Here is a 26611-nt window from a genome sequence, read left to right as displayed (position 1 = left end):
GATTATACTTAATATATATTGTTATTCGATATAAAATACTTAGAATACTACAAATAAAAAGTTACAATTTTATAAACTAAATGCTTAATGTTAATCAATAATTATAAACATTAAAAAAGCTGATTCGTCATAATTTTACATTAATTAAGTATTAAAAATATTAAATAACAAATGAAAGAAAAATCGTTTTTAAAAACTTAATTTGGACATAAATATAAATTTATTAAACTAGACATTCAGGTTTTACGATTTTAATAATTCATTTGAATTTATAACAATTCAAATATTTCAATTTAAATAATGTTTGTAAACAGATGTATTAGTTGAAGATCGGACTGAACGTCTTTATGTTTACGATTGCGTAACTGTGCATGGAAAATTTTGGGTCTTGAAACGTTCGGATAAATTGGGAAATCGTTTGCTCTATGATACAAAGATTTGACTATTAATAAAATGTTTACGGAATTATACTACGAATAGAATATAGCAGCTTTCAATTGTTTTATTTTTTTCGTGTCAAATGAAAGCTTTATAATTTATGAGGCCGAGAATATCACGTTTTGGTGACTGCCAACCATAGCCGTGAGTACGTTGCTCCAAGCTGATAACTCTATTAATATCTATCTCGTCTCTTGAACCGCCTGCTGCGAGCCAATGGCAACCGGCTGCGATTTACGGTGTTCACACTTATTTTTTTTAAACGGACAATTATTTTTACTTTTTAAAAAGAAAAAAATAAATGAGATTCCTAATTCCGAACTAAGTGGTTCCAAACATGGCTGTCAAGTGGTTTGCAATGAATACAATCACTCTCAACGCTGTCACATGAAAAGCAATAGATACCTCCTATGAAGTGTCAAGGAGAAGAAAATAAACATTCGTGATTTTCATAATATTTATTGTTGAGTTACCAAAAAATTTAAGATTTTTTGTAAATAATAAACAAAAATGTTTAGCAACTGTGATAAATTGTTGGTAGTAAAATAGAATTTTAATATTGCTAAAGCAAAGTTCATAACTACAAATTTTGGATTGATAAATACCATTAGGTTTATTAGATAACATTGATTAAATAAAGATTGAATAAACAGATAAATTATATAAATATCACAACATAGACTAATTACTTTTAATGACGTCAAATAAAACAATACTAATATTTTTTTAAACAAAATAAATTAAATGATCAGTCCGTGCCATAATTACCTACGTTATATTGTAGTTAATATGAGTTAACGATAACAGTAGTACAAAATGCAAATAAGTTTATATTTTTTCAAGATAACGGCTTTTGAACGTAGTGTTGTTGCGACGCCGCGGCGGACACAACGTGTTGTGCTCGTGTTTAGTGCTTGTTTATACTTCACCACACGATGCTTCTATAAATATTACACAAATTTACGTTAGTCAGCTGAGTGTTTTCAACTGAGATCGTGTAATTTAAACCAATTTTTTTTGTAAGTTTTTTTTTTATTTTTATTTTTTCACAATTTAATATGGAAGACATTCGTATGTTTGTATTTATATTCTCGAGGTGTATGCTAAAGTTGACAATTGGTTTATTTAAATTCATGGTCAACGTTTAAGGTCAGTTTGGATAGATCGTACCTTGGTTACCATCACGTATTCAAACATCAGTGATATTGAGAACATGTACCTATATACATACATGTGAAACGGTTCTTCTGTTGCTAAGTGACACTTTAAAATTGTCAGCGTCAGCCGTGGGTACAATATTGTTTGTTTTTTCGGTATCTTGAGTATACATAACTTTTTTTCTATTAATTTGTATCACGTACATGACTTGTATTGTTTTCTAGGCATACATGTTTAGTTTTATTGTTATAAACTAAAATTAACTTAGAAAAAATATATTTATGACCATGATATTGACCTTATAATCCAGTTATGACTGTACACGTAAACAAATATAGTCGCCACTATTTTTTTTAGAGTTTTAAATATAAATAGAAATACAAGACTGGCAATAATCTCCACTGGATAAAAAATCAATCAACAATCGTTGAATTATGGTGTAAAATAAGTTTTTAATTATTAATATAATTGCTTAATATTACAAAACATCTATCATACTAATATTACTTACTATTAATATTATAAATGCGTATGTTTAGATGGATGGATGTTTGCTATATCTCCAGAACGGCTGTATGGGTGTCGATGAAATGCAGCATACATGTAGAATATAGCCTGGGAGAACACATAGGCTACTAAATGCGGTTTATTAATTCCGCGCGGACGAAGCCGCGGACAACAGCTAGTCGTTAATATGTTGTATAAAAATAAGGGAACAGCTTAGAATTATAAACCACTAGCAACTAACCTGATTCACTCAGATTAAGCGTTGACCTAATACAAAATATTTATTTTACAACATTTAGAGCAATCCTTACATTAAATCAGTTTAATAAAAATATATCAACCGTTATATTTATGTATACCTAATACCTAAATAAATAAACGAAAGTATTTTGTTAAATTTTTTTGCGGCTAATTTAGATTCGGAATATAAATTGGGAGAGCTCGTTTCGGATTGTTATTAACCATTAACCTGTTTATCGCGACGCTGTTGGCTCGGGCTCTACGCAAACACTGACATTTACGTTATTGAAGTTGTTAGTATATTAAACTGTTTCACACGTCCCCGTTACAACGCCTCTAATTCCCTACAATAAACGTAACATCTGTTCACCCACTACACATCTTCCTTTTTATTTCCTTATACCTTCATAACTTAGACTAAGACTTCGTCTATTAAAACATTCACCCATGAAAAAACTCAGGAAATTTTAAGGCAAATATAATCACAAAAAATAAACAAATATACTTGCTTAAGACCATTTAAACTAATGGAATGGAAGATTTAGCTGTATAAAGTTACTAGCTGTACTCTGCGACTCAGTCCGCGCGGTATTACAAAGTATGCAGCGGTAAAAATTAATTAGTAGTCTATGTGTTTTTCCAGACTATGTTATTATGACCAGACTATGTAGTACATTTATGTCAAATCTCAGCGAGATCCAAACAGCCGATCTAGAGATACCTTCAAACAAACATCCATCGATCCAAACATTCGCATTTATAATGTTAGTAACAATATAATTTTATAAAGCTAAATCTTCAATGCCAAGGTTGAATTATTCGAAAATGTTTAAGGTGCATTGATTCTCTACAACTTTAATAAGCGAACAAGCTTATAAATAAAGTATGTTGTGTACAAAGGTAAGGTCTATGGGGACCTCAATACTGTTCAAATTTCTCAAATTGTTCGAAACCAGTTTACCGAAGCAGGCTTCCAAGCACGTACGATCGAATGTGGAATGCATCAGAAGTCATCTTGAACACCGAGTCGCAAGGATAGGGGGCGCCGCCGACCGTGTCGCTCTCAAGTGGGACCCGTGTAGACCACAGACTGACTCATCGAATTACCTGTATTGCCATAAACAGCACTGGTACATATATCGGAAATACAATCTGAGGTTTATTTTGGCCTCTTTTAAGAACAAATTTAACGAACCATCGGTAGTTCCAACAAAGATCAAACTTTATGCGATTAGGTTTTTAATAATTTAACGATAATCGTTTAATTATTTTTAATTTAAAAGAGGGTTTTCTTTGTTCAACAATTTTTTTTTAGACTGAAATAGAGGTTTACCTAAAGCCAATTGGGAATATGAGAATATTACAGTATGGCAATAGAGAAACTTAGTATTAGCTTGTTTAAATAATATAAATGTACAAACAATCCTTTCTAACTATGCGTATTTTTTACGGTTAAGATAAGTTCGAGTTAGCGATAAGACTAAAACAGATTTGTTTAACGTCTTCTCTTAACCGGTCCTTTAAACTAAAGGGTTCGAGTTTTATGTTTATAGTGGGCACAGAGGTAGTAAAAATGTGCTTCCCAATTCAGGGATTCTCTAAATATTAGTCTCGAGGTACAAAGCAATTGTACTTGAGTTCCGTACTTATGTACATTACTATAAGATGTAAAAAAATGGTATTATTTTGTTTACATCAGAAAAAAAATAGAATTTCTATCGTGGCTTGTAGTTCTCACTTATGTACATATGAAAGATAGAGCGCTAGAAATATAAAATTGAGAATTATTGTAAAATTATTTTACTGAATGATATTTAAATTTTTAATTTTACTAGCTACATTTTCAAATTAAAGATAAGATTAATTATCAGAAAGTAACCTTAGTGTTCATTAACTTAAGGTCACAAACATTGTTGTATTAAATGGTACCGTATCCATATATTTTGTACCTGGACGGCTCAGGGTAGGGTAACATGAATGTATTTGTTAATACTGTACACTTATCTCCACGACCTGGGTAGTCAGGACGAACGATAGGCTCTACATGAAAGTAAATATTTGAAGTACTATCTTGCTCAGTGGACATATTCAAATAGGTAAGAAATGACGACGTGGCATCGAAGACCGTCGATAGCTTATCCGTAACTTATAAGAGGGCATTAGTTAATATTTGTACACATCTAAGATATCTATAAGATATCTAATATTTAAAACCAAGGCTTTTTTTAAATTTATAAATACGGACAATTATTAATAAACTAATAATTTTGACTACACAATTTAAATCATTAGATTTACATGCTAATGTTGATTAAATTAAATAAAATTTTAACTCCTCTTAATAATAAATGTAAAATCCGCATAAGCTGATTAGTATCCGAATTGTTTTATGTCATAAGATATAAAATAATTCGGAAAAGTTTTTTGTTATACATGTTACAATCGTTAACTTAAATCACAAAGTGCTTTTAGCTTGTAACAGGGACCTATTCAGCAGAGATTATAAAGCTACTCATAATTTTTATATATGTCAAAGTTCAAGCGCCCATCATAATTTATTTGAACACTCATCGAGCTCAGGTGGGAATGGAGACTCTTAAAATATTGTTGGCGCCTAAAACGCTATTTCTTCGGCTGCGAAAAGGACTCACGCGTTTTTAAAGCAGAACTCACTAACTTTTTTCGTGAAATGATTTATGTTTAATTATAATACGACCGACTTTTTTGTCATTTCCATAACATTCTTTAACTTTAGTACGTTTTAAAGAATATTTCGTATTAAATATCCCAGTTATGAGAATAATATAGGATACCCGGGATACACACATAGGAAACACTTGCCCGCGACTTCGTCTGCGCGACTTAAAAAAAAATCAAATAAAAACTTTGTCACCCGGGGATAGTGAAGCTTCCTAACAGTGTAAGAATGTTTCAAATGAATTCCGTAGTTTTGGAGCCTATTCAATGCAAATGACAACCAAATGTTTCCACTTTACAAATTACAATATAACAAAACATAGCAACAAAAAAGTATATTATGAATATTTATAATCAAATGATAAGATAAAAATGTAGTAGTCTCAGCTAACAATGATAAAAGCGTAATATTATCAAGTCCATTAAATAATCAATTTAACCTCATGGATACCAACATGAGAACGTCCTAAACATGTTTTTGTTTGGTCTGCGTACGTAAATAGCAGATAAATCTAAATTTATCTACACTAGTGTATGTTATTATTATTTGTCCTTTTTTCCTCTCTTTTATACTTGATCTGCTTTTCTTGTCAGACACAAAAAAAGTCAAATATTTCCTCTTTATAGTAGTATTAACAGACTTAATAATATTATAATTGCTAATGATATATGGGTGGATGGATGTTTGTTAGAAGGTATCTCCGAAACGGTTCAAAAGATCTCGCTGAAATATGGCATAGATTTAAAACATACTCTGGAAGAACACATAGGCTACTAATTAAGTTTTTTTATTCCCGACTGAGTCGTAGATGACAGCTTTAAGATATATTTATTTAAAAATCCTCTTTAATTTGATATAAGAGTACCAAATGTACTACGTAGTATGAACTTTGACTGTTAAACATTGTTACGCTCGATAGATAATATTGAGAATGCATTTATCACTGATAAAGGGGTCGGATCAAAATGTGTTGACCCTAGTATGGAACCCACATTGATATTCTGAATGCAACACAGAAATGACGTCATCCCCGGTAGTTTAAATTAAAATATTTAAATCCAAATAGACATTTTATATATTTTGCTTTAAATGATAGAAACGAAACATGATCTAGCAGACTTTTATTAAAACAAGTATTAAATCACATACATTTTAAGACTGGAAGAATACGTAAATTTTATTGTTTATTAACGAAGTTATTTACTATCTGGTAAAGATATCGAAGTTTGATCAAGACATTTTAAAATTAAGACTTATCTAATTAATGTTACAAAATTGAAAATCGAACATTTTATTCAAATATTTAATAATAAATTGAATATATTTTGTGTGAAAATAAAGGTAGCTTTGTCAATGCATCGCCAGCGCGGCCATTCCATTTCCGAAACCCAATGATCGCATTACACTGTGAAAGGAAATTTACATCACGATATTTCATTTAATTAAAGTTGCTTTTGCAAGGTGTTTTGAATAGTTATGTATTTTAGACCAGGACAGATTAAATCTTTTTCTTCTTAAAAATAAAGAAGAAAGATATTACTATAAAATAAATATTTTCCCAGCTTTTATTTATTTCAAAAATCTTTCTTCATTAAATATTCTTACACCATATATTAGCCAGCTTGTAACAAAATAACTTAGTTGTATGTTTTATTTTTCTTAAATTCTATTAAATTTATAAAAAAAATCCTTGTGAATAATATAGTCTATGTATATTCCAGAATAACCGTATTTCAAACCATTAATTAAATATTGATGTGAATGAGAGGGTTTGTATAGGCAGTAAACTGGCTGGCAATGGTCTGTTTAACAAAATTCGCACGTAAATCTGTTATTTACTGTAACGTTACCCTTTCGTTATCAGCAGGTCAGCGGACATAATGACAGCACAATATAAATATGTAATCACCATTTATTGTATATAAAACAAAATAAATAAAAACCCGATTAAAGTTAATCGGTAGCAAAATTAAACATTCGACATGTCTTATTCGGTGATGTGATTTTGAATATATTATGGACCAATCCCCTATAGTCTTAAGTTATTATTGCAAAGCTCTAATTTTGTAAGCACAAGACTTTATGTAGGTAGGATATGGCCAAGTATGTTCAGGTGACGGTTGTTTAAAATAAGGTCCAAAGTTATGAAAAGCAAATCCTAACTTTGATTTAAGTCTGCAGTCTTGGAGCTAATAGGTTGAGCCTAATAGGTTAAGTGAAATTGGTAGTTAAAAAATCTATATATTTGTAATAACATTCGATCGAGATCGATATAAGAAGCCGATTGTGTGCTCAAGACAAAGTTCGCTGACTTTTGTAATATTAACATGGCGGAGTTAATTAACTCAGACTTCTTCACCATAGACAGGGGGAAGCCGTTATTAGATTAAAGTGGCATTCAAAGTACTTTAACAGCTATGAATTATGGTTTAATCACGTTAGAATTAATATATAAGGTTTATTAAACAGTTCCGATACCAATTTACTTAATACAGAGGAATAGAACAATGACTTATTGCTATATTCAGAGTCCTTTTCATTTACCTTAGATTTCTTTAACTAAATCTACATTTAAAAATGTGTACAAACCATAGGTATCATAAGTTTTTTAACATATCACTACGTTGATAACAGTTACTAGAAATCCACGTTAAAAATATAGTCGAATAAAATATGATATAATATAAAATTTAATTAAATTCGATTTGGTAAAATTTTTTACCCCAACTTATTGTTTTCGATAAGCGCAAAACAAAATGTATTGTATTTGGCGGTTGGCAACAAATTTAAAAAAAAAATGTGACCGCATTATTCGTCGCAGCAAGCTTACAAACAAGCCGATAAAGTACCAGGAAACAATGAATGTAAAAGCTCAACTTTTAGTTTTATACGTAGAGTTTCAGCGACGCCGTGATTGAGTTAAAACAATGCGCTCGTAATTAAATCTCCGGTAACAATTAAATGTAAGTAACCGCGTTAATTAATGAATGCGGTTCATTGAACAAATTAAATGTTCACCGAATTGTAACATGCGTATTATTTCGACACAAAAATCATTATTAATGTAAACTTCAACTGTCATATCCATTTGGTCTCGATGTAGCCTGTAGCCGTACACGAAACGTCAATTTGCAGTCTCACACTTTTTATATTCCAGCTACCTTAATAATTAGTGTTTGTTTTATATTTTTTTGTACATAAAGAGTATTTAATACTCTTCTAGGCAAATATCTGTGTATAGCAATATTTTAAACAGTTTTCATAATCTGATATACTATCCAATTTACTAGTAAATAAATTTTGATTCAACTTCTATCAATATCTTGTTAACTCTCTTTTTTAAGAGAATGAAACGATTGACAATATTTTATACATGTCTTTTGGCAATGAAAACTCACGATTAGATATTTGCAAATGTACGAAAATGAACAGATAAATCTAAGATATACAGCTGTGCTACAGTAGCGTAGCATTAAGTCAAAAGAATACTTAATGTAGTCAGTTGCCTCATTTCTATAGAGAGAAAATTCTTTTCAACGACTTTCATAGCAGCTTTTAAATATGTATTGTTAATAAGCAGGCAAAAAGCCCACCGGCGCTTGAAGAAGAGCGATCAGTGACGTCACAACATGCCTGGCACGAAAAACTTTGCGTATAATATGTACATACACTTTACACACGATACTTTATAAACTTAATTTTTTTTTGTCGAAGCTTTTATGTTAAGGTTAAGTAACTACTCAAGAAAAAGTTATTATAAAAAATTACATGGTGTCCTAAATTACTCTTTGAATTTATTGGTTTCCGAGACAAAAGTAAGCAAGCCTTCTTTTCAAATCAATCAATTCAAACTAAGTCTGATGAGACAAGTATGTAAGGCAACAGTTAAATAGATTTTTGGGGGCTTTTATTTAATAAATAACTCTTAGATGGTAACATGGAACGTGTTATTTAGAAGAACATAAATGGATATAAACTATTGAAAGTACCTACACTGTTATTAACCAAGGGGCAAAGGCAACATAACCTTTTAACGCCACTGTTAATAATACTTAAAAGGTCAAAAAGTCTATATTAGCTTGTTACAGACTATCTTATCATCTAAATTGTATGGAAAACAGCGTACCTTCTTGCTTATCATCCCAATATGTTTCATAGAATGATAAACAGCTGAGGCATCAGAAATTTTTCCGTTCATAAAATACGAGCCATACCAAAAAGGTTTTTTTACTTCTTATTCAACTCAATGTCTAAATTAAGCAAACTATACGTCAAAATTAAAATCACACTCTTCATAATCGACGGGACTCTTTACGAATCTAGTTATAATCTGATGAAATATTGTGATCGTCCGGCATTCAGTCACAAATTGACAAAGGCCTAGCTCGATCGATGGCAACGTACAGATTAAACTTTGATGCAATTACACCCAATCAACCTTATTGGCTTATTGTGTCTCTGTCAATCAGAATTCAATCGTTCATTTAATCGATCAATTACACATCGGGTACAATTCGCACGGCACTGTTCAAAATTCGGGTCTGAGATAAGGAATCACTAAAATGTGGTATGAGTTATAGACTCGACGAATTTACTTACTAAAATCTTAAGTTTCATTGAAAAAATAGATAATAGTATTTTATATGTATTTCGGCAGTAGCAACATATTACTTGTTAAACCAATTTAAACGCAATAAAGAGAAACAATTATAATTGTTCAATACTGCGTACTTGTTGCGTCATACACATGGACTTGATAAAATCGTATCATTTGCAGCAAATAGCTCTCGGCTATTCTTGATTCTTGTGACTTGCATACGTATTACAACTTTACATTTTCATTCAATTACTAAAATAATATTTTCTAACATTTACACGAGACGTATAACTCTTTATACATCAAACTGGTCAATTTAAGTTTTTATTTCATCATTAAGATATTTGGAGTTAATACTTTTTCTTACTTCTAACAACAAGAGATAGGTAGAAATTATTCTTAGAAGTGAGATCCCGTCACACTGGAACAAAAGTAAATTTTCTGTAGGTACCTACAAGTCAGAAACCGCATTGATAAAATTCTACAAATAACAAAGACAAGTTGAATCCTAATAAATGTATCTTTTATTTACAGATATTGAATAATGAGACCAAGTACAGAGGATGGCGTGGAGCCGCCGCAGATCGTGGTACTGGACGGGGGCTTCTCGACTCAGCTGTCGTGCCACGTGGGCCACGTTATCGACGGCGACCCACTATGGAGTGCGCGTTTCCTGCACACGCATCCCAACGAAGTTGTCAACACACATCTTGACTTCCTCAGAGGTATTAAGCTTTAGCACTTATTATACCAATACTCTAGAGAGAGACTCTTAGAGCAACCGGTGACCAACAAACACACGTTTTTTCCGCGGGTACCTGATTTTGTCTTATTGCAAAATATTTTGCATCTGGACATCTTTTCTTGTCACTTGTCAACTAATCTTTGGAAAATCATTACTAGAATGTTTACGTGATAGTCTTGTTGCTTACTATTATTAAACAAATAAAATGCAAAAGAACGCTTAAAGTTTACAATTATTTTCTATTTGTAAAAGAAGATACAAAAGAATCAAAATCATAATATTTCAAGATGCCAGATTGTCTAAAATGAAATCCTAATTCGTGCTCGTAGGATGTCATTTAATATCAATGTAATACAAAGAGAGGGAGAGAAATTTTGAGCTTATGATACAAATTTGTTATCAAATTTGTCGGCGGCTCTTCCACACCCTTTGTACAAATGTAACGAATAAAGCAAATATAGAGTGTTAATAAACGAACGCAGAAATTTTCATATATTTTATAAACTTAATGAAAATTTGCATTACCTATTTTTTGTACCTGTAATATCGTTAATACAAGTAATTATAATAATTACTTAATTAATTATAACATTTTTTTAAACTCCCTGTGAATAAAATTAGTTTTATAAAGTAAAACTAATAATCAAAATTTTTGGCAAGGATCTCTTGAAAATTAAGACAATATTGGAAGCAGCGGATGTTACAATTTCCAGGCTAAACGTTTATTGAACATTTCTGTGCCGATGCAAACTTTGAAATAAGATCTCGTCTATATCTTGCCGCCAGCGAATACTAAATGAAAACTAAAATTGAAATGAAATAATTTACTCAATTCGTGCCGTTATTCAATTTAGTTACAACATCTCAGCTTTAATACATCTAGATCGCATCACGTGTCTATAATGAAAGTAGACTAACATGTCGGCTTTAACGATATTCCAAACATGCGTGTCAAACATCTGATGCGAGCATCGAATCGCTTTGTCTTCCATTTCAAAGGCGCAATTCGAATGAGCACCGAGATACATGTATGCTACAACCGCATCTGAATACGTGGCGATGCGATGCGATGCGACGTAGGAAAGCGTTGCCTGCTATAGCGCTCTAGCTAGACTTGCGCGCGCGGGTATCCGCGTGTTTTGACGAATTACACGTTAGGTCGCTTTTGGCCTGTCATTCCGTAGCATCTGACGGCGTGAGTGCGACCTCGTCTCGTGTCATCGTCCTCTGAAAGAACTTTTCTTCGCCACAAAACGGACCGTTTCTTTTCATAAGGAAAACTGAAAAGTGTCTGCAAGCAAATAACTCCCTGGAGGGAAAAAGCCTACTGACTTGCTTTGCCGCCTTCTTCACGGGAAATGATATGAATAAACATAAAAAATGGCTCACATATTGTGAGAACATTTTCACTATACTTGCACGTTTCAAGATTTTTCTTTTATTTTAACGCAGGCCTCGGAATGGGATACGCTGGTATTTCTTAATCAAATATGTAACTTATTTAAAAATGTTGGTACATAGTTACAGTAAGACTGTTTATTTGTAGAGATAAATATATAATGATAATTACACTGAGCTTTGATAAGTGAACGCACTAATTAATCCGAACGCAATTGCTTTTACATTATTAATCCGAATTGTAATTTAAAATGTATCAAAACAGAGAATATCGACATAAAATAAATGACATGCAGTCTTCGAGTAAGTGACCCAAAGGAATAAAGCAATATCCCCGCCCACTTCAGACTTCTTAGCCTCTGAAGAATTTTTAACCATTTATTTTGATGTTACTCATGGGTATAAATGTTTGTATATTTACTAGTTTATGGATCGAACATTTTAAAACACTTAAACAATTAGTGAATAAGTCAACGAACACTTACACAATAAAATAAAATTGGCAAAAAATATACGTTCATTGCTTACAGAACTTATAGAAACGGATCTTATAGAAGCTTATAAGTTCGAGACATAATCTAAACTAAACGGAAATTATTTTAGAACATCTACGTAATTAATTAATCAGCACTAAACATCCATACTCAAGTTTATGTTATCATGTAATAAAAGTTAACACCCATTATCAACTAGAGTAGCTTTCTTTATAGTCGATTCCGTTTGAATACATACATTTGTCACTTTTTCTCCATACACATACATATATACATCAGCATCAGTATATTATATACATGTCAGTCGTCAGTTAAATACATTTCCTCACAACGTTATTAGTAAATAAATGTCAACAAAGGTTTGTTCTGTTGAGCAGTCATATTGAAGTTTGGGAACTGTAGTGCATTAGTAAGTTTTAATAACATTAATTGTTTACGTCACTTCGCCGCATGCTGCTCCAGCTTAATAATAGTAGAAGGCAAGTTCAATATTTATGGAGTTAGTTCGGCAGTACAAATTTTAGTAGCTCAAGCAATACTAGTTTATAACAAAGGCAAGAGGCCGAAATCTTTAAACTAATTTCCAACTCTCAGGTCTTTAATTTATTTTATCATCTTTAAGGAAATTATTAATAAAGAGGTTTTAACATAAATAATTATGACATTCTGCAATCGATGATGAGTACTATATTCTACAGCATTAGGATTGTCTCGGTTCCAATTCGCTTATGCCTCAGTGTGCTTAAAGCCTTAACGTAACATGGCAATATCCATACAAACAATAATTATTAACTGTATTACCCCAAAAATATAGTTTAGTTGAACACGTGTTTTAACCCTTTGAACGCCGTTGAAGGATATTACGGACGTCAAAGTGGTTATAGGTTTCACCATAAATATGTACAACCACACTAGTTTCGGAATAAGTATTATTTTTTGGTCAAGAATTAATATCGCAAGCCTACGCAATATAATGTTTTCAATAGTCATGATTTGTCAAAAATGCGCGCCGGACGTTATAGTCACGTTATAAAAAGGTTGACGTTTGTATGTTTAAACTAAAAAGTATTTGAAACATTGACTAAGTAAGTAAAGCCCTAAATGTTTTAACTGATGTTGATTGAATAATACATTTTTTGCAGCGGGAGCTCATTTAATAATAACAAATACGTATCAAGCGTCAGTGGACGGATTCGTGGAGCACTTGGGCGTGTCACCGGAGCAGGGCTACGAGCTCATAGTGCGAGCCGTTGAGCTAGCCAAACGCGCAAGAACTCTTTATTTAGAAGAATTTAGTGGTTGCATTCAAGATGGTGAGCTTATACATATAATATTTACAATGCTAATTACTGTTTGAACTGATTATTGACAGCTATATGTACATATTTAATTTTAAGACAGGAACCATTTATTTATTATATCAAAATCCTAAGCATTATATATTTTCACGAGAATTAACTATATACAAATGAAATCATCTATAAACTAGACTCTATTAGACTTTAAATAGAAAGATGTTAGAGTAACTTAATTTATGTATCTTATTGCTTTATCAATGATTGATGTGACAAGACAAGCGGCCAATCATTAGCGGAAATATGTTGTATAAAAATACATTTTATATATGTTCAGAAATGAACATAGGTAATAATATGAACAAATTTACGAACATAATATTATAAATGATAATATAATTTGTTCATAACATTTAACACATATATATTTAATCTGTAATAAATCATATTTAAAATCCAGCTAAACAAATTGAACCAATCAATGTCGGTTGAGCTTAAATTTTATGAAATGATTTTTCATTAAACGGAATACTCATTAGTGCGAGCAAATGATATTGAGTCAGTTTCGTCATTAGCGAGCGATATCCTCAGATATTATTTAAATATATTATTTTACATATAATATAGTTATTTATTAATTATTTGATGAATAAGTGTACATTATATGATTTATATACATTTTGTGTAAAATTTAAAGAATGTTGATGTAACAAATCTTTTCGGGTTCTCAGGAGGGACGTGTGTAAGCCCGCATTAATTAAATTATGCTGGGGTTTAAAATATTTGCAAGGATGGGTGTGAACAGGTTGTCGGGGAAATAAATGACTATGTGGTGTTAGACGATATGACAAGCTATTAGTGTTGTTCTCAGATCACGTGCCTCTGGTGGTGGGCTCAGTGGGACCGTATGGCGCTCATCTGCACGACGGATCTGAATATGACGGCAGCTACGCAGATACAACCACTGTTCAGGTAAGATTTTAATTTTAAGTTTGTTATATTACCTAAGATTATACGCCAGTAAGATCACTGATCAACAGAGGAGGTAATACACATAAGGAGAATATTTTCGATCCCTTCCTTACACGAAGAGGTGTGAGGGGTAAGAGGACTAAAATTAGGTTTCCGGCACACACACTCATCAGAAGAAACGTGGTATTGTTTCCACTCCACACCTGTCTTCTATGTGTTCGTGGTATTTCACCGGTTGAGGCAAAATGATCTTGTTGCGTCTACAACAGGTAAAAATTAAAAGTATAAATCAATTTTTAATATTATAAAACACTATTTACAGTCATTGTTACTCATGGATGATGTAGCATTCTACTGGTGAAAGAATTTTTTAAGGTCAAGTAGTTTTGAAGTTTATGTCTTATACACATATCAATCATTCGCCTTTAAAACATTGTAATTAAGTAGGAGTAAAATTAGTTAGTTTTCCCACTAAGTATACCATGTATTCGACTACATGAAGTAAGTTGTACGACATTAACCTCGAAGGATCGATTCAAATTAAACGATCGCTCGACTGGAAGGTGTAAATTCTGAACGACACTTTTTATTACTTTGCATCTCGTCGTCGAAATCGCACGGAGTTCCCTAGCAAATTTAAAGGTGAAGACAATTCCGTAGATAAGATTGAACATTTTTAACACGCATGAAAACGTAATCTGCATTAACTTTAATGTATTACAAAATTTTGTACTGAAAAGTATAAAAAACTGTAACTATGTTTAAACTGAAATAACGAAACTACAAACTCGGAGAAGTAAACTGTGGTCTACCTTTTACAAAAATAACAATTCAATTTATGCTACCAAAATAACATTGTAACTTAAACATTAATTTCTGCTTGATACGAAGTTTCAAAGAAGAGCTAATTTATGTAACCCATTGAAAACCACTTGAAATGGTCGTCTATTTTATTTCATTTATCTATTTCACAAAGTATCTTGGACGAACTGTTTGTCGGAGAAATGTTAGCAGAGTATTGTTGCTAACTGTATCTGTAGTTATTCCGTTATCTTGTTTGTAAACGTCTTTAAAGTACGAAGGAACATCTGGGCGAAATGCCAATGTTTTATCTCCGTAGTAACTTCTCGCTTATAACATCGTATCGGCGACTATAAACGGCAACTCGAATTATTATTACTGCCCGCAACATTTTCAAAGGGCACGCGTGGCACGTGAGATTATTTATACTGAACCCCGATAGCCAGGAATACATAGATAGACAATATAGTAAAGGTTAAAAGCGCAAGCTAAATCGTAAAGAGGGTCGTAAAGCTGCCGGCAAATTAAAATTTACATCGGGCGATATGAAAAAAAAAAACGCGCCGGCATTTCTATCTGTTTTTTGTTTTTGTCTGTGCGAAGTCGTCTGGAGTGGACAGTTAATTAATGGCACCTAGAACAAATGAAAATCACAAACACGACACGATAATAACAGTTTTAGAGAAATATAAAATTCGATTAAGAAAATAAATAAATTGCTGTCGCCGTTAAAGTAATTAAAATGCAAGCGGCAAGAGCTCGAGACGTGTAATTTTTAATAAAGTAAAATTCATGATCCATTGGATATTAAAAACATTGCACCCGGCCAGCCGCGTCGCCCTTTTGCGACGAATAATAACAAATGATGCATCATTGATATAGTGTAGTGCTTTTACACGGTCATAACTTACTTATACCGTCGCAAGAGAAACATATTAAATTTTATTTTAAATTACATTAATTTATAAATGATAAAATTGTGCTTAAAATCATTGTAATAATCAAAATGGCGATACAATTACATTTTATATTTCCATCCACCTTTTACAAATAAAATTTAATTTACAACCTCATTCATAAGAGTATAGGTAAGAGGGATGGAATATAGTTAACCTTATGTATTCACGTCGATATTCTGTGAGTGAGGTCGTCTTTCTTCCTTGAAACACAAGCAACTCATTGTTCTAAGACTGTTAACATATATTTCGTTTCAACAGACAATGCGGGAATGGCATCGGCCCAGAATTCAAGCTCTAGTGGAGGCCGGCGTGGACCTACTCGCCTTAGAAACAATACCCTGCCAAGAGGAGGCCGAAATGTTATGCGACCTGTTGAGAGAGTTCCCCAATGTTAAAGCTTGGCTCGCATTCAGTTGTAAGGTAAATACAATACAATCTTATTACTATTATAATTAATGTCATAGTTTATATGAATGCATGTTCAATCACATAACTTCAGAACTGGATAAAATTTGGAACAGATGTTAATACAGATAGATTTGATAGACATTATGTTTTAAATGACACCCAGAAGAAGTCGCGGGTGACATCTAGTAACATAATAAATACCATTTCCATACAGCCATGTTCCAATTCAGCATAAAGACAAGAAAATAATATTTGAGAAAATAATGGGCCGTACTTTCAGACTTCTTTACAAGAATTTTATGTGCGATAAAATCATAACTATATCATATTTATTGTTCAATGATTACAGTAAATTAGGAAATACAGCAATGTAATTCGTGTACAGAATATTTAATACACTATCGAGAATTTACTGTAGTGAGACAAGACGTCATTATTGAGAACATAGAACATTTCAGTAACCAACTCACTAACTTCTAAGAAATAGTTCTAGATAGAGGAAATTCAAACTTCCTTTTGTGTTACTCGACGCTTGAAATAACTATCGTCGTTTTTTTGGTATCTTACATAAATATTGTACTAATGAATCATCGGGTTGCTAATGATACTAACTTTGCTATATTGTTCCTGTCATAACGTAGTAATAAATATTCTGACATGTGTGTTCGGTAAACTATAATAAATGCTTTCAGGATAACCAAAGTATAGCACATGGCGAAAGCTTCCAGAAAGTGGCAAAAAAATGTTGGGAAGCGAATCCGGATCAATTAGTCGCTGTGGGGGTAAACTGCTGCGCCCCCTCCTACGTATCCACACTGCTGAAGGGAATCAATGACGATCGGCCGCACGACCCCATCCCCTTGATCGTTTATCCCAACTCGGGCGAGAAATACAATCCGCAAATAGGGTAAGTTTCAATTACTCACCTGACATGTTTATGTATGCGCATATCCAATCCGTATTCCATTACAAACAATATCAATGGAATAATAACTCCAATAGACTAATGGGCTCGCATTTCGGCTCTGAATTCTTTATATTTCATTCATACAACTCTGTGAAGAAGAACGATAAAAGCCTAAATTATAAGCAAACGTAATGACGAGTTTTGACGCTTAGAAGCCAAATTCTGAGATTTATTCAACCTGTTTACCTACAATTTATTAAACGTTTATATTTTGCTTAGTTCTTTCATAGACTGAAGTTCACAATCGTTCGGTGGCTGATACAATAATTAGTTATTAAATATATTCATATAATAAAAACGATTAATAATGGCAAGAGCGCGTCTTTTTAAAACTACGTCAAATGTCTTGAGAATTTTGCGACAAAGCGTTTGATCAACGACGCAATAAAGGTACAAGTTGTTTCACTTGCTTGAAGTGTGTACGATGTGCACATTATTTTGTTTTTAATTTTTCATATTGAAACAACCGTATCTTTCTCAACTTTAGTCATAAAGAGCAATCATAAGAACATGCCGTATATCGGGTCGGATTAAAAATAAATAACAGCACATATATAAATATTTGTTTGAAGATGGGATATTATTAACCATTGTTACTAATGAGCCTATGGGGGAACCGACCCTCTGTCTTCATATGCTGTTACTAGATATGAAAGTTTAAATAATTTGTGTTCATATTATTTTAGATGGATCGATCGTGACAAATGCGAAGCTGTGGAGGTATTCATTCAGGAATGGTTGGATTTGGGCGTGCGGTACGTGGGCGGCTGCTGCCGGACCTACGCCACCGACGTGTCGCGCATCCACAACCAGGTGCACTGCTGGCGAGACCGCCGACGCTTCCATGCCAAATACCAAGCCAATCTCAATAGTAATAATGTACACTAAAACAACGATTAGTGTTTAATTTGTCTTGTCTGTAATGTCAATGTTTACCTTAAAATGTCATTTATTCTTTGGTAATTTCATAAAAATATTGTTTAGTTTTATATGAACTTTTTAAAATATATTTCAGTTATGTGTTTATTTATTTTGACTTTTAATACCATATACGAATACTAATTATTTTATAGACAAGTTGGTAATACAATAAAAGCAGTCATAAATAATTTTATGTAATGGTTGATATGAATTCAAAATAATTTGGTCCGATCAGTCATCACTTAAAAAGTCACACGTTAAAATGATATGCGCATTGGAATGATTTTTTTAATTCCCCGTTTCCACACAAATGACTGAATACACAACACAGTAAGAGGTAAATAAACATTTGTATACTAACAAAACATATCTATAGGCTTTGAGTAATACCGACAAACAATTCACTTAGTATTTATCTGAGCCTTTGACATCATTATTATGACAATAGCAACATTTATCTTACGTGTTACCAAATCAATTTAAAGTTACATACTTTTGTTAAAACAATAAAAGTACAGCTAAAACAATAGTATTGATAAATTAAAGACACTTAAAGGCCCTCACGTCTCTGGCTAACTTACTGTCAATAACATTACGGTACGAGAAAATATTTGAAGAAAACTTTATACGATGTGTACAAAAGGAACGATAAGGGAAGTGGTCGTACGACTACAAACTTGGTTTGTTGACATGAGACGAAGGTCGACATTCGGAAGCTGGTAAAACGTTCGTTTTCCTCAAACTTTCTTTGCGAGATAAGTGCCTGCTAATAACGTAAACGTTCAACATTTCCGGGAGTACATGGTTATATAAAAATTTATAAAAACTATTCCAATAAAAAAATATGAACATCAATTTATACACGGTATATTTATTTTGACGAAATTAAAAGTGAGAAATATTAATTAATTATAACGAAAATAACATAAATGTAACTAAATTAGAAAAATAAATATCTCTAAAGATTTTTTTCTGTCTGGCAAAGACGTATTTAATACTAGACATTAAAACCATTAGGCTTAAAAGATTTAAAGTATAGAATACGGTTGGACATAACTAATTACTTAACTTTTAAACATGCAGGAATTTTAAATATAAACATTTTTAAAACAAAAAATGCAAGTATAAAATAAAACTGTAAGTCGAAAATTTGTTTTATATCGCATGTTAAATTTTATTTCATTTTACTTTGATTTTAATTTCATTTTCTTTTTTTTTAGTCATAAAATAACATGACACAGCTACATCAGATATTTATTTTAAACAATGTGTTATATTATTTAATTATATTAATGTTAAATGGCCATTGAGAAAACTTTAGAACAATATATCACACTGTTTAAAAAAAAATCTGTGAGCGGAGCACGTAACAATAATAATTTATAAACAAACTTCATCAACGGTCATTGCTTTTTTGAATTATGAATTAACTTTATAATGGAATTATCAACAGGGAAGGTTTATTAAATGCATTATAAAATTTCAGAGGTAATTTAGACGTCTGTGAACAAAATGTACATAAAAATCAAGTTTAAAATACGTAGTAAAATAAATTCACTGTGGACGTTAGTATGATCAAAATTTTGTTTCCCAGGAGAGTGCAGTGAGGTTGGAAAGCGTATGTTTTTATGTATCCTATGCCCTTTACTAAAGCTATGTGTATTGCAGACCAGTCGAATGAATGCACACCCACTGAACCGAACCAGCCAATACTAGCCTTTATACTTATAATGCAACAACATAAAACCAATTTAAGATACAATGGATTTTTAAATCATAAAAAAAAATTACAGACTCTGCCATAAGATTTCATGATTAAAACATGACATTAGAAATATGATTTTATTATTAAAAACGCCGTGACCTTGAATTGTACACTTGAAATTAAGTCGAGTCTACGAACTAAGAAAACCTCTGACAACTTTTGTTTTCCGAAAGGTTCATTGTTTGAAAATGTATAAAATCTTTTGTTTGCGGATGCTCGGATGAAAAATTCGAGTTGCAATGGTAAAGTATTAAGTAACTTAATATACTTACATTTTTCATGTAATATTCAAGTGTAAAAATGATATTCGAAAATTACAGATGAGAATAATAAATATTTAAGATGCATGCAAATGCACAAGGCGTTCTTATTTTTTATATGTTGGTCTTTTGAACGATTGACAAGATCAGGTAGAGCAGTCTTTCCCAAAGTGGGCGATAACGCCCCTTGTGGGCGCTGCAGGTCTAAAGTTGCGAGTTATAGTAAAAGTTTGTTTAGAATTCTCCGTTAATATACATATATAGATCACAATAATTAATTAATTTAATTTGAAGTTATAGTGGTTTTTAAATATGTGAAAATATGGGGGCGCTAAAAAAATATTTATTCTCAAAGTGGGCAGTAGACAAAATAAGTTTGGGAACCACTGAGGTAGAGTATTGCTAAAATGTGGGATGTCAGGGTTCCGAAACGGCAACTATTTAGAGGACTAGATTTTAGACAATCAAAAGTGATCACTAAATTGACAGAAAGAAAAAATCACACGGCCTTAAAAGTAGAATTTATTAAAAAAATAGTCTTGCTGAAAAAAGTTTGAGACCTAGGGAACATTAATCATTATACAATATGTTTGTGGAAGTAGGTCACGTAGTGTTAGGTATTCATGATACTCATGAATATGCGTTATATGAGGTAACATATCATAATTTAATCCTGCGCGTCTTGTGCACAAACTACGAAGAACATTAACATGCATAACATCTGCTATTACGTTTTATAATGTGAAGTCAAACACTGCTTTGTCATTTCGAAATAGATTTAACTGACATAAAATGCACAGATTTTCTATAAACCACGTGATTCATTTGTGGGGTAGAACAAATCACAATGCTAGTTATGTTTTAGATACAATTTAAAGCGAACAAATTATGTCTCTACATAAAGTAGATCTTATATATTATCAAAAAGTATCTTTATAAAATGCGTATAACGACAGTAGGTTGCCTACGGTGATTTTTGAGCACTCAACACTGTGCCATTTAATCCGCGTCGCCTCCACGGAAAAAATACCTCCTGCAGCAGTATTGTCGATTCACGGCGCAATTTACGGAAATAGGTGTCTCTCGCATATCGATGTTGAAATCTGAAAAAGCTTTCTAGTTGAATTTTTAGACTTGAAGTTTTTCAAAAATAATGTGAATATACATTTTTTCTTAACTTTTTTTTATATTATGTGCGCGTTGTGCGTATACGTATCTTTTAATTTTTCCAAAATATTTATTTTTATAAAAGTTCGCAATAAAATATCATAGTATAAATATTGAAGTCGCTATAGAAGTAGACATAGTTTCAAAGTTCTTACATTAAAATACAATAAACGATATGTGTTCAATGGTCTTATATTTTTCTTATAAGGTGGCAAACGAGCAAGCGGCCACCAGAATAGCGAAGTAACTGCCGCCCTCAGATATACTTTCCAGCGACCAAAGTGATGATTACATATTTAACGATAACACTTCTTATTTACTAACAATTTCAATGCCACTACGATTATTACGTATCAAACTAGCGAGTCGATGGCACTGAACGTATTAAAATCATATCGGTTTATATAACTTTGACCACAAGTTATGCTTTACAAAGGTATTTTAATATGAAAAGTATAAGAGCAGCTATTTTGGGCTTACTTATGGGCGGCCAATGCGAGGGTAAGCCACAAAGCACCTGCACTCAGCCGTGTGCCTGGCCGTGCTTTGTTGAAGCCCGGTATTCATATTAAAATATGTAATAAAGCAATATTATTTTATCATTGACGTCAATTCCTTTACGGATATTTATAACTAGCTTCGTCCCCTATAACCTATTTATAGAAAATTGAATTCTTTATATTATTAAAAGTATACTGGAAATATTTCCATCATTCATCAATCATTTTCAATTCATTTTGCTTTCAATGGATTACAAAAAAGTGTTTTCTTTATCCAAATTTGTAAAACTGTTATTTTAATAGCTTTCCTCGTAGTTGGGTAGTCATTTTGAAAAAGTCTGTCTGTGGTTTATAAAGCGACTAGCTGTCGCCCGCAACTTCATCCGCGCGGAATTAAAAAAAAACTTAATTAGTACACTATGTGTTCTATCAGACTATGTTCTACATCTATAACAAATTTCAGCGAGATCCATGCAGCCGTTCTGGAGATACCTTAAAACAAACATCCATCCATCCAAACATTCGCATTTACAATAATAAGAGTAAGATTAAAAAAAAGAACATTTATAAGATTGTGATGTATGTATATTGTAATAAGGTACAAAGTAACCAATTAATCAACATTTACTTTCTTTTGCGTCTTTAAACAAATTCTTCGCGTGGATCGTGGCGATAGCGAGGTTCCTGTCTTGTTTCTCTGAGTTTAGTTGCATTTGTAAATGTTTCACGTCTAATTTCAGCGTCTTTACTTCGTTCTGAAGTCGCATTACTATAGTCCAAAGACTCGGGGAGCCGTGGTGATTGCTCGAGTGTATAGGAAGCGATGGGGACCTCACCAATGCATCTATGCACAGTGAAGATTCGTCGTCGCACTCTGAAAATTATTGACCGAATACATTTAATTGCTATATTTTCTAAATATATATTTTTTTATAATTTTTTTCTATTTTACCCACCTTGATCACATGTAAGGCGGTACTATTATACATTTGAAGACTAAGTTATTTCCGTATTATTATTTACAGTTCAAGACATTTTAGTATTAGTTAAACATTTTATTTCTTAATAATTATAAATTAAATATGACACCTATAAAATAATTCGTTAAATGTAAAACAAACACAATATTAAAAAAAATAATACATTTTGATAATCCACTTATTCATAGGTATGTGAAAATAGACAAATTAATTTGTTTTTGGATTTATACTTCGTTTAAAAAAATAATCGATTACGTTACAAAAGTTAGTTGACTAGATAAAGTATAAATTAATATACCAATATGAAAAATGATTATTTTATAGGAACAGAAAAGTTTTACAGTTGCCTTTAACGAAAAAAAAAATATTATATTAAGTACAAGCGCATCAACACTAAGTGGATTATATAAGTTCGTAAGAAAAACATGTTTTGCACATGTTATTTTTCATAAAGCGGATAAGATTTCTACGAGATAGTGGCTTAGAGGATTTACAATTAAATTTTGATGTAGACGAATATCATATTTGTATTTATGTAAAATCAAGACAGAAACAAATGTATTCGTCTACAATTCAATGAAAAACGTAACAATATTCACCGTCGGCCAAATACATTAAACTTTATTCCATTTCCTCATAAATAAATTACACCAAACGCGATATCCTAATGTTTAATCCCAACATTTAAACCAATCACAAAGACGTTTACATTACACACTGAAATAATCTTTGGTATATTCAATAAAACGAACAAGAAACATACCCAAATACAAAAAGCTGCCAAATTTAAAGCGCATAAAGTGACATCACCAGAAACAAAAATTATAATAATACTGAACAGAATGAAAATTTCATTATTGGTACAGATATTTATGACTTTCAATTGTAGACTTTGAAAGAAAGAAAGTCACTGTTATTTGGTACTCACATAAAATAAATATAAAAATAATTTACAAGATCAAAATTCACCAAAACAGTATCCCCTTAGCCTTAATCACGAAGTCGATGTTCTTTGTAATGGTACCAGAAAAAAAACTTTGCCTCCTAAAAGAATCACGAATTTTATTCGCAGCAAATCGTCGGTCCATCTTGTGAGAGTCCTGCTTACGATCGTTGGCCTTTTTATTAACATCATACTTAATTTGTGACAAAAAATAAAATTTCAACTCTTTCAAACGCTAATATTTTTAGCGAAAATTTAAAGGCAAACACAATTTCTTACAACTATTATAATTCATAAAATAATTTGTTTTTGGGTAAATTTACTAAAATAAATAACATATCCAGATAATTTTGAGGGATCCGTACCTCATAGGAAAAAAAACGGAACCCTTCTAGGATCACTTTGTTGTTTTTGAAATATTAATGATTTTAATATCCACAAATGATTACTTCCCATATAAGTTTTAATTAATAAATCAACTTATTAATATTACTCGTGACTAATCTGAAAATTGACGTAAAATATGTTTTCATACAATTCATTGTTAATGTGATAAATTGTGTTAACGGAACATGTCATAATCAGAAATATATTCGGTTACATGCATCCATGTTGATAACACGTAATAATTTAAATGATCAAATTAATTTTATTTGTAATAAAATTTCTCAGATATTCGACCTATCCTGGACATTTGAAATTAAAAAAAAACACTCGACTTACTGCAAGGAATAACATCGCTGTAAATTAAGAAATAATGTCTAGAAACATGTTTATTTAAATAGAGTTTTTAGAGTAAAAAAGACGATGTTTCGTGTAAGATTTAAGCTAAATGGTTGTCAACAAAATGGTTACATATAGGTCGGAAGCAATTCCATTGATATATTGATTAATTACAGTCACGCAACTCCCCGGGCACATTTATTGGGCTGTGTTAGCTTGTACCAGTAGTGTAAAGTTATAACCGACATAAATCTCCAACACTATTTCATGGTCCTTCGATTTATCCTAATGCTACGATATTGATCAAAGTCTATGCCAGATCTAGGATCAATCGAAATAAACGAATATAGAAGAGAGTATTGTAAGAATATGTGCTTGATAGTTAATGTAAAATTGTCCTAACGGTTAGGGGGTTACAGACGTGTGATTTTAACCCATTTTTACGCTATGCTAAATAAAAATATACAACTTTTGAAAGAATATCTGGTTGTTTTTTTTTTTAAACCATAAAATTTTTTGCGGTTAAATTGATGAATGTACCTTAACAATTATTTTTCTATCCAAAATTAAAGTGTTAAAATATTATCGATTTTGTACATTTTTTTTATAATTGATTTTAAAAGCGTCAAAAATATTTTATCAATCACTACTCCAATGTTGCCAATTTACAAACACAATAAAATTTAACATTATTTGATAACTGGGATAAATATATACATATATTTATACTTTGGCATCTACTAGGTACTTAATCTGTCCAATGAAATGTACAAAAACTAATTTTAGGTATTAAATAAAACTATAAATATCTAAAACTTATATTTCTATTTATATATAACAATATATAAAAATATATATATATATACTACTATATTTAATAAAACCTTGCATATATATGTATACGTATATAATTAACAATATTAATGCACCATTATAATTAAATTTCATTAGTAAGCAATATTTTACAACTAAATCCATTATTTTAATAATACTGCACACGTGCGTGTCAAATAAAGTATAAATTAATCTATGTTAACATAGATAACTATAATAGCTATATGAGAAAAAAAACTATTTATTCTAACACAACGCCATAAACTATAGTGTATCCATGCTTGTAGTAACATACGCTTCGTATATGTATGTTACGTTGTTATAAGAAGCAAATTTAACTCAGACTAACATATTACTGCTTCTAACACCTCCATAAATAATATCTATAGAAAAACAAACAAGATTAGTCAATGAGACGAGGTGTTTACATCTAAAAATGAAACACAAATGATGATCAAATGCGCACACCTGGCTAAAATAATGGCATCGTTACTCGATCCAAAATAAAGCGAACGGAGCAGATGGCTTTAAACTATGTGAAAACGTGTTAGAAGAAGCGGCAATTTAGATTTAAATACCCACAACGTATGATGATAATATTACACGCAAATTAGCCTGCAAAATATCTGCGTATATTTCCAAGAGTTCTAGTGTTTAAGTTGTTAAGTTTAATTAACAAGAGAACGAACACGGCATTAGATTTTGCGGCGTATATTTGGCATAATATTATCAAGGTCGTGTGGAATGTTAATGTCAATCAAAATGATGAGACTTTGTGAGTTGTTTAACGAATGTTCCGCAACACCAGGTGGAGGAGCGAGCGGAGCGAGAGGGGGGCGCG

At 31.6% G+C, this 26611-nt stretch overlaps 2 protein-coding genes across 4 annotated transcripts in view; one reads left to right on the top strand and one right to left on the bottom strand.

Moving 5' to 3' along the window:
* Positions 1–1266: 1266 nt before the first annotated feature.
* On the top strand, positions 1267–18651 carry LOC106127741 (homocysteine S-methyltransferase 2). Of its 3 annotated transcripts, XM_013325969.1 has the most exons (8): positions 1267–1457; positions 2635–2636; positions 10173–10363; positions 13418–13588; positions 14442–14542; positions 16561–16722; positions 17403–17617; positions 18364–18650. In XM_013325969.1, exons 3-8 carry the CDS (start codon positions 10183–10185, stop codon positions 18563–18565), a joined length of 1032 nt encoding a protein of 343 aa, XP_013181423.1. In that variant the 5' UTR covers positions 1267–1457; positions 2635–2636; positions 10173–10182; the 3' UTR covers positions 18566–18650. The 3 variants fall into 3 exon arrangements, with proteins under 3 accessions (XP_013181423.1, XP_013181422.1, XP_013181424.1); XM_013325968.1 differs by lacking the exon at positions 2635–2636 and having other exon boundaries at positions 1268–1457; XM_013325970.1 differs by lacking the exons at positions 1267–1457; positions 2635–2636 and having other exon boundaries at positions 18364–18651.
* Positions 18652–26109: 7458 nt separating this feature from the next.
* RtGEF (Rho-type guanine nucleotide exchange factor) overlaps positions 26110–26611 on the bottom strand; it is an 8320-nt gene continuing 7818 nt past the window's right edge. The window contains exon 11 of the mRNA XM_013325515.1: positions 26110–26200. Within this exon, the coding sequence (XP_013180969.1) occupies positions 26110–26200 (91 nt within the window). The remainder of the gene's footprint in view (positions 26201–26611) is intronic.

The sequence above is a fragment of the Papilio xuthus genome, unplaced genomic scaffold (assembly GCF_000836235.2).
Source record: "Papilio xuthus unplaced genomic scaffold, Pxut_1.1 DF824655.1, whole genome shotgun sequence".
NCBI lineage: Eukaryota > Metazoa > Arthropoda > Insecta > Lepidoptera > Papilionidae > Papilio > Papilio xuthus.
This window is presented reverse-complemented; position numbering and strand designations above follow the sequence as displayed.